Here is a 13,635-nt window from a genome sequence, read left to right on the forward strand (position 1 = left end):
TAAGTTTATTTAGGCAAATACAATGCAAGTGGGCTTTTTTTCTTTTCTTTTTTTTTATTAAAGAAAAATGAACTACTCAATCTGATTTAGATGTGTAAAAGAGATTCATCTTATTCATCACCACTAATATAAAGCAAAGGGAACAAAGAGTATCAAGTTCAGGCTACCAAGAAGTGTTATTTCCCATCCTCATCTATTCTGAAGCACAGCCTTGATTCCCTTTTCCTGACTTCAGTGACAACTCAAATTCATTTCTTGCCAATTAAAAATAAAGTAGGATAGTGAGACACAAAGACAAAACCAAAACACCTTCCTTCCCCCAACCCCCTTCTTCCCAGGCTCACTTTCACTCCTTCCTTCCCAACTTTCTACCTCCTCCCCCCACCCCGGGGGGGGGGGGGAGAAGAATGTGGAATGGGGGGTTGCAGTCAGTTCATAACAGCTTATCTGCCGCTCCTTCCTCCTCATACTTTTTGCCTGCTCCAGCACAGGGTCCCTCCCACAGGATAGTCCTTCAAGAACTGCTCCAGCATGGGTCCTCTCCACGGGGTACAGTCCTTCAAGAATGGACTGCTCCAACATGGGTCCCCCTGGGGCTGCAGTTCCTGACAGAAAACCTACTCCTGTGTGGGCTCCTCTCCAAAGGCCACAGTTCCTGCCAGGAGTCTGTTCCAGCATGCGTACAGGCTGCAGCTTCCTTCAGGGCACATCCACCTGCTCTGGCTGGGCCCCTCCATGGGCTGCAGGGTGGTTATCTGCTCTGGAGTGGTCTTCAGGCTGTAGGGGAATCTCTGCTCCTACACCTGCAGCACCTCCTCTCCCTCCTTCACTGACCTTGATGTCTGCAGAGCTGTTTTGCATTCCCCCCCATTCCTCCCTCTCTCACACACACTCTGCTGCACAGCATTTTACCCTTTCTTAAATGTTATCACAGAGGTGCCACCAGCTTCACTGATTGGCTCATGTTTGGCCAGTGGCAGGTCCATTTTGGAGTCAGCTGGAACTGGCTTTGTCCAACACAGGGGCAGCCCCTAATCTCTTCTGACAGAGGCCACCCCTGCAGTCTCCTCACTACCAAAACCTTGCCACATAAACCAAATACAACTCTTTCTATACACACACAGTTTTTCCTTTTTTTTTTTCTGATTTGTATTACCTACTTCTACCAAAAAGAAACCAATAGATGAGAATACTTCTGTAATTATGCTTGGGGAATCTTTAACTCCCACTTAGGTTTCTTGAAAGCAGGAACTTAGAATAGTGGCTTTCAATTTATCTTTTTAATCTTCTGTGGAAGGTAATGAGTTTATACAGCAAATTCAAGCCTGCTGACAAAGAGCTGGTGTTACTTAACTATCTTTCGTGGTCCACAGACTATTAAATCCAGAAAGCAAATTACATCCACAGAAATTAGTCTTATATTAACATCAGCTTTCAAGAACATAAACAATGGTAAGGGACCTTGGTGCAAGAAGCCACTTTCTGCTTACTGGAAAAAGGAAGTACAATGCACCCCAGCCAGCTACTTTCCAGATAAGCTTTACTGAGCACACCCTTTTTTACCTACAGAGAAGTAAGGTCTGCTCAAGTGCTCCATGTCTTGTTCTACAGGAAACATAGGAAGAGCAGAGAGATGGGAAACCAGATTGCTATTCAATTGGAACCAATGTTTCACTTCTGCATTCCCTGTTCTACCTGGAGCTTGTGTTGCAGTTCAGCTATAACTGCCCTTCCTTGCTCATTAAGCTTTCTTAATGCTAGCCAACTAATATGTATTTACTCCTATTCAAGTTTGCAACAGAATGCTTTCAAGAAAAGTATTTTTGTGTGGTGTTCTTGATAGTCAGTTTCTCAGAGCATTGCTATAAAGTTTTTGTGCTTATACTTACTTGCTATGCAGACAACATTTATCTGTGGTTGTTCACCTAGAACTACTGAAAACATTCCAGAGCAGTGATTTTAAGTAAATAAAAACTGGAGAGTAGACTCCACTGTAATTATTACACAGAAATTCTAACATCAAGCAGCAAGATTAATTATAGTGTTTATCTCCGTCTACAACCTTCACCACACTTGGCACTAGCACAGATTTATAGCTTCAGAGGTTGCTAACATGGCCAAGTGTCCTGGTTTCAGCCAGGATAGAGTTAATTTTCTTCCTAGTAGCTGGTATAGTGCTGTGTTTTGGATTTGGGATGAAAAAATGTTGATAACGTACTGATGTTTTTAGTTGTTGCTAAGCAGTCAAAGACTGTCCAGCTTCTCATGCTGGCCTGCTAGCAAGAAGGCTGGGAATGCACAGGAAGCTGGGAGGGGACACAGCCAGGACAGCTGACCCAGGCTGGCCAAAGGGATATTCCATACCATATGACACCATGCTCAGTATATAAAGCTGGGGCGAAGGAAGGGGTGGGGGGACATACAGAGTTATGGTGTTTGTCTTCCCAAGTAACCATTACATGTGATGGAGCCCTGCTTTCCTGGAGATGGCTGAACACCTGCCTGCCCATGGGGAGTAGTGAAGGAATTCCTTGTTTTGCTTTGCCTACACGCACAGCTTTTGCTTTACCTATTAAACTGTCATTATCTCAAACCATGAGTTTCCTCACTTATACTTGTTGTGGTTTAGCCCCAGCTGGCAACTAAGCACCACGCAGCCGCTCGCTCACTCTCCCTCCCACAGTGGGACAGGGGAGAGAATTAGGAAAAACCTCGTGGGTTGAGATAAACACGGTTTAATAGGACAGAAAGAAAGAAGGGAACAATAATGATAATACCAACAAAGGAATGGACAAGAACAAGTGATGCCCAATACAGAAATTGCTCACCACCCCGTGATCGACAGCCCGTCCCCGAGCAGCGATTTCCGCCCCCCCGGCCAACTCCAGTTTATGTACTGGGCATGACGTCGTATGGTAGGGAATATCTCTTTGGCCAGCCTGGGTCAGCTGTCCCGGCTGTGTCCCCTCCCAGCTCCTCATGCATCCCCAGCCTCCTTGCTGGCAGGCCAGCACAAGAAGCTGGACTGTCCTTGACGGCTCAGCAACAACCCAAAACATCAGCACATTATCAACAGTTCCTCATCCCAAATCCAAAACACAGTCTCACACTAGCTTCTGTGAGGAAAACCAGCTCTATCCTGGCTGAAACCAGGACAGTATCCACCCCTTATTCCATACCATTTACGTCATGCCCAGGTCCTATACTTTTCAATACATTCCAATTTATTCATTATTACTCTTCCTGTCTTTTAATATATACACACAGATATCACTCTCTTAGTCCATGGGCCATCACTTTAAAATGTCTATGGAGTTCAGTCAGTCCATGACTCTGGGCTTCATCCATCATAGCAGTCTCTCAGGGCAGGGGAGATGGTATGTGGTGTTGGATTGTCATCTGGCACGGTCCATGTCCATGATGTGCAGGTCGAAGATGTCGATCTCGAGGGATTTGTTGGGCGCAAGATGCTGAAGCCAGTTCTGGTTTCATCACTGCTGCACGTTGCTTGGTTTCAGTGAAGCTCATTCTTCATCAGTCTGGGTGATTCTTACTATAATACCATTGATATGGTAGATAGCAACCATAGTAGTAATGTCATACTGAACAATGAACATAATACAATTCAAATCATTGACTGTTTTCACCCAAAATCAAGTCTCCTTGAGGTACACATCGGACTTCCCCATCCTTCCGCATTACCCACCAAGTGCACCCAGGTCCCTGGGCAAAGGCAATCCCACGAACGGGTTTGCCTTTTCCTAATGCAGGAGTAACCCAGACTGTCTTCCCCAGCATGTTTCTCACATGCACCACAGGGACTTTATCCCCTTCTACAGTACGTAGAAGTTTTGATTGGGCAGGGCCGGCTCTATTAGTAGATCCCCTAGTGTTGACTAACCAGGTGGCTTTGGCTAAATGTTTATCCCAATTTTTGAATGTCCCATCACCCATTGCTCTCAGTGTAGTCTTTAACAGTCCGTTGTATCGTTCAATTTTTCCGGAAGCTGGTGCATGATAGGGGATATGATACACCCACTCTGTGCCGTGCTCTTTGGCCCAGGTGTCTATGAGGTTGTTTCGGAAATGAGTCCCATTGTCTGACTCAATTCTTTCGGGGGTGCCATGTCGCCATAAGTCTTGCTTTTCAAGGCCCAGGATAGTGTTCCGGGCGGTGGCATGGGGCACAGGGTATGTTTCCAGCCATCCGGTGGTTGCTTCCACCATGGTAAGCACATAGCGCTTGCCTTGGCGAGTTTGTGGAAGTGTGATATAGTCAATCTGCCAGGCCTCCCCATATTTATATTTCAACCATCGTCCTTCATACCAGAGAGGCTTTAACCACTTGGCTTGTTTGATTGCAGCACACGTTTCACATTCATGGATAACCTGTGCAATAGCATCCATGGTCAGGTCCACCCCTCGATCCCGAGCCCATCTATATGTTGCATCTCTTCCCTGATGGCCTGAGGTGTCATGGGCCCACCGAGCTATAAATAATTCACCCTTATGTTGCCAGTCCAGATCCACCTGAGCCACTTCATTCTTAGCAGCCTGATCTACCTGATGGTTGTTTTGATGTTCTTCCAGTGGCCCGACTCTTGGGTACGTGAGCATCTACGTGACGTACTTTTATGACGAGATTCTCTAGTCGGGCAGCAATATCTTGCCACAATTCAGCAGCCCAGATGGGCTTGCCTCTGCGTTGCCAGTTGCTCTGCTTCCATTGCTGCAGCCACCCCCATAGAGCATTTGCTACCATCCATGAGTCAGTATAAAGATAGAGTACTGGCCATTTTTCTCGTTCGGCAATATCTAAAGCCAGCTGGATGGCTTTCACCTCCGCAAACTGACTTGATTCACCTTGTCCTTCAGCAGCTTCTGCGACTCGTCATATAGGGCTCCATACAGCAGCTTTCCACCTTCGATGTTTGCCTACAATACGACAGGACCCATCAGTGAACAGGGCATATTGCCTTTCGTTCTCTGGCAGTTCATTATATGGTGGAGCCTCTTCAGCACGCGCCACCTCCTCTTCTGGTGATATTCCAAAACCTTTGCCTTCTGGCCAGTCCATGATCACTTCCAAGATTCCCGGGCGATTAAGGTTTCCTATTCGAGCCCGCTGTGTAATAAGCGCGACCCACTTACTCCACATAGCATCAGTCGCATGATGTGTAGAGGGGACCCTCCCTTTGAACATCCAGCCCAGCACTGGCAGTCGGGGTGCCAGGAGGAGCTGTGCTTCAGTACCAACCACTTCTGAGGCAGCTCGAACTCCTTCGTATGCTGCCAATATCTCCTTTTCAGTTGGAGTATAGCGGGACTCAGATCCCCTATATCCTCGACTCCAAAACCCTAGAGGTCGACCTCGAGTCTCTCCTGGTGCCTTCTGCCAGAGACTCCAGGTAGGGCCATTCTCCCCGGCTGCCGTGTAGAGCACATTTTTAACATCTTGTCCTGCTTGGACTGGCCCGAGGGCTACGGCATGAACTATCTCCTGTTTGATTTGTTCGAAGGCTTGTCAGTTGCTCAGGGCCCCATTTAAAATCATTCTTCTTCCAGGTCACTTGATAAAGAGGGCTTAAAATCAGACTGTAATTTGGAATATGCATTCTCCAGAAACCCACAACGCCCAGAAATGCTTGTGTTTCTTTTTTGCTAGTTGGTGGAGACATAGCTGTTATTTTGTTGATCACATCCGTTGGGATCTGTCGACGTCCATCTTGCCATTTTATTCCTAAAAACTGGATCTCTTGTGCAGGTCCCTTGACCTTACTTTGTTTTATAGCAAAACTAGCTTTCAGAAGGACTTGAATTATTTTCTTCCCTTTCTCGAAAACTTCTTCTGCTGTGTTGCCCCATACGATGATGTCATCAATGTATTGCAGATGCTCTGGAGCTTCACCCTGTTCCAGTGCAGTTTGTATCAGCCCATGGCAAATGGTAGGGCTGTGTTTCCACCCCTGGGGAAGTCGATTCCAGGTGTATTGGACACCCCTCCAAGTGAAAGCAAACTGTGGCCTGCACTCTGCCGCCAAAGGGATCGAGAAAAACACATTAGCAATATCAATGGTGGCGTACCACTTGGCTGCCTTTGACTCCAGTTCATATTGAAGTTCTAGCATGTCCGGCACGGCAGCGCTCAGTGGCAGCGTGACTTCATTCAGGCCACGATAGTCTACTGTCAGTCTCCACTCTCCATTAGACTTTCGCACTGGCCATATGGGGCTGTTAAAGGGTGAGTGAGTCTTGCTGATCACTCCTTGGCTCTCCAGCCGACGAATCAGCTCATGGATGGGGATCAGGGAGTCTCTGTTGGTGCGATATTGCCGCCAGTGCACTGTTGTGGTAGCGATCGGCACCTGTTGTTCTTTGACCCTGAGCAACCCCACCACAGAAGGGTCCTCTGAGAGACCAGGCAAGGTGGACAGCTTTTTAATTTCTTCCGTCTCCAAGGCAGCTATACCAAAAGCCCACCGGTACCCTTTTGGGTCCTTGAAATACCCTCTCCTGAGGCAGTCTATGCCCAGGATGCATGGAGCCTCCGGGCCAGTCACAATGGGGTGCTTCTGCCACTCATTCCCAGTTAGGCTCACTTCGGCCTCCAGCACAGTCAGCTGTTGGGATCCCCCTGTCACTCCGGAAATACAGATGGGCTCTGCCCCTATATGGCTTGATGGCATCAGGGTACATTGTGCACCGGTGTCCACTAAAGCCTTATATTCCTGTGGGTCTGATGTGCCAGGCCATCTAATCCACACAGTCCAATAAACTCGGTTGTCCCTCTCCTCCGCCTGGCTGGAGGCAGGGCCCCTCTAATCCTGCTCATAGTACTCGTTACCCACTTCTTGTAAATAGGAATCAGAAGTCCCTTCAAGAGGATCAGAGGTGAGATCAGCTCTTCTATTCTTTCTGGGAAGCTGCCCACTGGAAAGTGGAGCGACGATTTTCCTCGAGGAACCTGAACCCCCTTTTGTAATTGTTTTTCCTTGCAGCTCGCGTACTCGTGCCTCTAGGGTCGAGGTAGGTTTTCCATCCCACCTCCTCATGTCCTCTCCGTAGTCACGCAAATGAAACCACAGGGTGGCTCGTGGTGTGTATCCTCTATATCTTCTCTCTTGAACAGAAGAGCACTTACTCCTAATGGATGAGACACTGGTCCGTATGGGTGGAGGGTAGGGCATATCCTCTTTCAATTGCCGGAACTCTCGGGACAGTTTCTCTATAGCAGAGACGCAGGCCCGTAGGGAGGAAGAGAGACTTTCTTCGTATTGCCGGAGTTGGCCAGCCAATTCATCCACCGTTGGTCTCTCTCCGTCCTTCCAGGCCATTACTGCTAATGAGTTGGCATATGATGATGGTGCACTCCGTACAAACTTCCGCCACATAGGTTGCGTGCAATTGACTTCATCTGGATCTTTGGATGATTGTCCATTGTCCAAGTCACCATAAATCACTTCCAGCACCGCTAGCTCCCTCAGGTACTGGATACCTTTCTCCATGGTGGTCCACTTGCCTGGGTGACATAGAACATCTTCCTTGAAGGGATACCTTTCCTTCACACGCGATAGGAGTCGTCTCCAGAGGCTGAGGACTTGTGCACCTTTTCCAATTGCTTTGTCAATGCCCCCTTCCCTAGAAAGGGATCCCAGCTGCTTGGCTTCCCTACCCTCTAATTCCAGGCTACTGGCCCCATTATCCCAGCATCGGAGCAGCCAGGTGACAATGTGCTCACCTGGACGACGGCTGAAATCCTTTCGCATATCTCGCAATTCACTCAGGGATAGAGATCGGGTAGTTACCGTCTCTTTTATAAGTTCTTCCTCTTCAAGTGATGACTCGCTCTCTTCCCTCTTCCGTCCTCGTGATGGCCCTGCTTCAGAGCACTCTGCCTCCTCACTCTCTTCCTCTGGCTCCTTCTTAGCAGAATCTTCCTCCTCCCTTACTAAACGAGCTGACTTCCGCTTCCAAGATTTCTTCTTTTGTACAGGGGCAACTGATACCGGGATGGGCTGGTTCTCTGGTTCAGCTGCAACAGTCTGAGTAGCTACAGTGCCCGCCGTGGGGGTTGGAGTAGTGGCAGTGCCTGCCACAGGGGTTGGAGTAGTGGCAGTGCCTGCCACATTGCCATCAGACCCAGAGCGCCCCTCTCCCCTTTGCATAGTGTTAAATAGAGTTCGGTAGGCATGGGCCAGGCCCCAGCACATGGCAATGATTTGTGTCTCCTTGGAGCTGCCAGGCCGACAGCATACTTCTTCCAGATATTCTGCTAGTTTATCAGGATTCTGCACTTGTTCGGGAGTGAAGTTCCAAAACACCGGAGGTGCCCACCGCCCCAGGCATTTGCCCATGCTGTTCCACACACCCTGCCATTCATAACTATCCAGCCTTGGGGCAGATCTCCGGGTGATATTCTTAAATTGCTTGCCAACCTTAGACAAAACCGAAACCATGTTCCCCAGAAGTAGCAATAGAGGTATTTTAACCAGCCAAGGGTGTTCAAAATACTGAAAAATTTTTGTGATGAAGGAGGAAATGTTATGATAGAGGGTAGCAAAGGTACCATTCTGCATTTCCTCCATAAAAAACCTTTCAGAGGCAGAAGTATAATTGCTAATCGTCTCCACAAGACTGTAGCCAAAATACAGTAACAGCTTTAGTACAGAGCTCAGATGATACCACATTAAGCTCAAGGTCAGTGCTCTAAAAACAAAATTCACAGGCGAGACATTACTAATCATTGCAGAGTGCAGCAGCCCGCAGAAACCAACACTGATCCTTAACATGTACAGCAAAGACGAGAGCATGATGCAAATCAAACTGATATTGTGACCTGCAACCGTTATTATCTCAAGCCTCGGGCCCCACGTTGGGCGCCAAAAAGGACTGTCGTGGTTTAGCCCCAGCCGGCAACTAAGCACCACGCAGCCGCTCGCTCACTCTCCCTCCCACAGTGGGACGGGGGAGAGAATTAGGAAAAACCTCGTGGGTTGAGATAAACACGGTTTAATAGGACAGAAAGAAAGAAGGGAACAATAATGATAATACCAACAAAGGAATGTACAAGAACAAGTGAGGCCCAATACAGAAATTGCTCACCACCCCGTGATCGACAGCCCGTCCCCGAGCAGCGATTTCCGCCCCCCTGGCCAACTCCAGTTTATGTACTGGGCATGACGTCGTATGGTAGGGAATATCTCTTTGGCCAGTCTGGGTCAGCTGTCCCGGCTGTGTCCCCTCCCAGCTCCCCGTGCACCCCCAGCCTGCTCGCTGGCAGGCCAGCACAAGAAGCTGGACTGTCCTTGACGGCTCAGCAACAACCCAAAACATCAGCACATTATCAACAGTTCCTCATCCCAAATCCAAAACACAGTCTCACACTAGCTTCTGTGAGGAAAACCAGCTCTATCCTGGCTGAAACCAGGACAATACTCTTCCAATTCTCTCCCCCGTCCCACCATGGGGGAGTGAGCAAGCGGCTGCGTGGTGCTTAGTTGTCAGATGAGGTTAAACCACAACACCAAGGAAAGCCCAAAAAGTGCAGCAAGTTATTAAACTGAAAATTCAAGAGATTCACTTCTACTTGTGGCCAAACAGAACTTCAGGCTTAGCACCTGCAGCAACAGAAAGATTTCTGGTCATCTACCAGCCAGATGAAGAGACTCAACAGTGGAAAGGAACACAGGACCATGGCAGATTGGCCATTTCTTTCCCACATGCTTCAGAAATGCTTCTTCACAGCCAGTCACAGGGAATAGACAACAGCTACAATTCCTTACCACAGTGCTAGCCAGCGTATACCATCTAAGGTTTCCAGTTGGCCCCTTCTCCAGCCCTCTTATTGCTGAGAATACAACAGGCTTTCAACAACTTATGCAATTCACAGCAAGAGCTTCTTTAAAACAATATAAAGCAGTATCCATGAGGCTGTGTATTTCTGTAAAGCCAGCCCTGATCCACTGCTTCTCTTTACTTTCCAAAGTAGTAACTGTGGCTCCCCTAGATTTGGCTATGTTTAACTCATCAGGACTGTCACCCCAGAGCAAACATGGAAGTTTACACAGACAGAGAGGGAAAAATGGCCTTGCTACATTTGTAAAGTGTCATATTTTTAATGTGACATACTTTTCAAAAATTCACTGTTGTTATTACCAACTGTATCAACAATGCTGCTGCCTAGATTTGTCGCTATCTGCCTTCATCTCTCCTTTTCTACCTACTTTTGAAAGTCTGACTTTCTCTGCAGTTTCTTCCCAGCAACAATTCTCAATTACTTTCTCAACTTGTTCTGCTTCTCTTCCTAGCATTCCGAATGGAACAGGATCACTAAAAGCCTAGTAATGATCATTTGCCATCAATAGTAGCTATTTTATTACTGATTTTATTTCCATTCTGTAGAATTCGTATTTCCAGACCATTTGAAGACTAAATGCAGCTTCACTTCCCTGTTTACAGTTAGATATCTGTCTGCAGTCACAGCTACCTTAAGGAATTTTCCTCCTAGAGAAAAATCATTTAGAGTTCTGGAAAACCTGAAGAAGGGGGTAGAACAACACACAACAACAAACTAAAACAAACCACAACAGGGGCAAGTCATACTAAGGTACCCCATAAGCATCAAACACCTTTCATAATAATTATTTTAATAATGAAAATAGGCTGGACAGAAAAAGGGCTCAATTCTTTAATATTGGAATCCTTCATCCTTCATTTACAAAATTAGAGTTTCTTGATAGCAAGTGGCAAGCATACAAATAGGTTTCACAGATAGATCTCGGAAATTAGGCTACAGGGTTAATGACTGATACAAGCCTAGGGGAAAAAAAAAGTTTAACAATTTAAAACTTTTTTAAAGCAGCACATTTAAGATGCAGAACAAAGTCTCACTGCAAAGGCAACTATCATGTTTTAAGTAATTCGCATCTTCCCAATATTATAAAAAAAGCATCCAGATAACTTTATTATATTTAGTTGGTTTAGTCTTATAAGAATTGCTACAGCTTTTGAATAACTTTGATATACTGGTATTTACAAGTGGTCATAGTTTGATATGCAGTATTATTCCTACATTATCTTTAGCTAGGTGGCTTGTTTCAAGTAGTAAAAAACTTCATAAATACAAAGTCATCAGAGTTGTCCCTGATAAGTTAATGTTTATTGGAGGTCTTATTTTAACTCTCAAAGTTCATAAGACTATATTTGTTCACACTGTTTTATTTTGTTCATGTTCCTCTACTCAACTGACAAGTCTTGTTTTGGGTTTGGTTGGGGTTTTTTTGTTTGGGTGTTTTTGGGTTTGGGGTTTTTTTTGGTTTGTTTTTTTTTTTTTTAATACAAGTAATCAGGAATATTTTACCACTTACTAGAAGAAATCCAAAATTTGTTTGCTAACTAGACAAGTACCATCTTTACTGGAAGCAGAAATCTAACAAAAAAGCTTATAAACTGTTCACAGGATTCAAAGTTTACTGACTTTCTAGAATATTTCTAGGTATAACATGGAAGCTTGACATAAAAAAAAAAAACACCACAGAAGTTGTTAAAGTTTCTTTAGTTTTACTGTTCATAGGTTTCCTAGAGATTTGCATCTAATATCACCTAAACACTTCTCTCCCCCCTTCTTCCCACCCCATTACTCACTATGCTACATGCAAATTTAATGGCCAGCACGTGCTGAATGATCAGCTGGCAATTATGTTGTTCTTGGATTTCTTCTCTTGGGGCAATAATTTAGATCTCTCCCCTCTACCCACCTGGCTGTTTTCATAAAGCCCAGAGAACTCAGTTTTCTTTAGGACCTCTGACTGATGGAATCAACTAATCAACAGGCTGTGATTAGAAAGAGGAAACACAGAGACAGATGGGTAGACTGACAGCATGATCACAACCGCTCCTATTTGTAAGTTTGCCTTGCCTTCTTAAATCTGCAGCATTCATCATATTCCCAGATTTAGAAATATTAACTTCCTAGTGCAGTAGATATTTGTTGAACTTAACAGTGTTCTAGAATGAGAAGTTAATTCCACCCCTACAAGTTCACTGTTATCCTTATCTTGCAGCAGGGAAGTTCTAACCAGGCTTTTCCAACCAAGTAAACCCTCTACACATCCTAGAACACCAGCAGTCTACATTAGAGGGGTGGATTTTTTTTTTAATTAGGAAAACAGCTGGGAAAACTGTGCTTTCACTTTGGAAAACAAACACGAAATTAATGCTTTCCTTTATACTGCTTAGACAACTCCAACAAAAAAGGAAGCCTCACTAAAATTAACAGTCCACTGTTCAAACTTTAGAGATAGCCTAGTTTGGGGTTTATACAGCACATATTATGCATGCATGCATGCCCTGCACTTCATAGACACGAGTTTTACTTTAACATTTCAATCTAATCTCTTTCAGCTTTTGACACTTCAGACAACTTTTGAGGAAAAAGAGTAATGGATGCCGATAGAGCTTAAGTAGTATTAAAACTGTATTATGTAAGCTATATACACGATTGTTACAGTTATTAAATGAAGCTAACTGATTCTAACAAGCAGATTAAGCATCTGTAAAAAAGCATAGCCAGTCCTCCTAAACAATGGTCTACTTGCTCACCAGGAAGCTTTGGCACAAAGTTAAAACATAAACCAGATAAACCAGTTCTAATAAACAAAACACAGGAGAACATGTAGCCAAGGACTGAAAGTGCTTACCTTGACTCTCCACTACTGTTTCTTACAATGTCTTCATCACTGTGCCCATTCATTGTAAATATTAAGAAGTTTAAAAGATAAATAGAAGTCCACTCAGGTTAGAAGGCGGATGTCAAGAATCTATTTCTTGGTACTCTGTTTTCCAGGTGACTTGTTTACTCAACTGTTCTCTGCAGATATTGAAGATTTTTCCCAAATTACCTAAAGGAAAATGTTGACATAATTTGAAATATTTGATGGCTGCAACTGAAAGATACTGAGAATAACCTTTCCTATCACAACAGCACTGAAAGGGAGTATCTATCACATTTGACATCTTTTTAACTGAAAAATAGCTTTTGGTATGCCACAGTACTGTCTTAAGAACAACCAGATCTAACTTTTAAAGGAAAACAGCCTCCCCAAATATATAAATATAAATTATAGATATTAATGCTCTAAGATCTGATTACCAAAATTATTTCATGCACAAAACAGACATATCAGAAGCATTTCCAGACACGGACATAATGTTTACATCTAGTTGGGCAGGAAAATAAAGACTGTCCCATTTTAAAAAACTGGCTCAACTACATCAAGCTAACAAGATCCCACAGAAGGAGTGATTGTTATTTCGTATACATTAACATCAGATCTCTACCGCATCAGATGCGCCGAGAAAAAGTGTAGGCTCACTTTAAGTGGAGTGCAAGTATGAACTCACTGATAATCAGCTAAAGAGCTACGCCTCTCACAGATTTAGTGGTGTGAAAGGGATTAGGGGCTCGCTCGTCTGCAGGTTGCCTGCCTCGAGGTGCTCTCCTCTAATACAGGCCGACCTACAGCTCATGATGGAGGCGGGGGCCGCCTCGTTCCGGGATGGAAAAAGCCCTGTGCTCAGACACCAGGGCCACTCCAGCCAGCAAAGAAAGGCGATGACGGAAGAAAGGAAAGAGCC

The 13,635-nt window shown here is 45.1% G+C and overlaps 1 protein-coding gene across 3 annotated transcripts in view; it reads right to left on the reverse strand.

The window, feature by feature from the left end:
* LOC309415089 (chromodomain-helicase-DNA-binding protein 1-like) overlaps positions 1 to 12,751 on the reverse strand; it is a gene marked incomplete at both ends in the record, with an annotated part of 120,056 nt that extends 107,305 nt beyond the window's left edge. For all 3 annotated transcript variants that reach the window (XM_082012504.1, XM_082012505.1, XM_082012503.1), the window contains one exon: positions 12,699 to 12,751. In XM_082012504.1, coding sequence (XP_081868630.1) covers positions 12,699 to 12,751 — 53 coding nt within the window. The remainder of the gene's footprint in view (positions 1 to 12,698) is intronic.
* Between the last annotated feature and the right edge of the window lie 884 nt (positions 12,752 to 13,635).

This window comes from Phaethon aethereus, assembly GCF_964289735.1.
Source record: "Phaethon aethereus genome assembly, chromosome: W".
In the NCBI taxonomy this organism is placed as follows: domain Eukaryota; kingdom Metazoa; phylum Chordata; class Aves; order Phaethontiformes; family Phaethontidae; genus Phaethon; species Phaethon aethereus.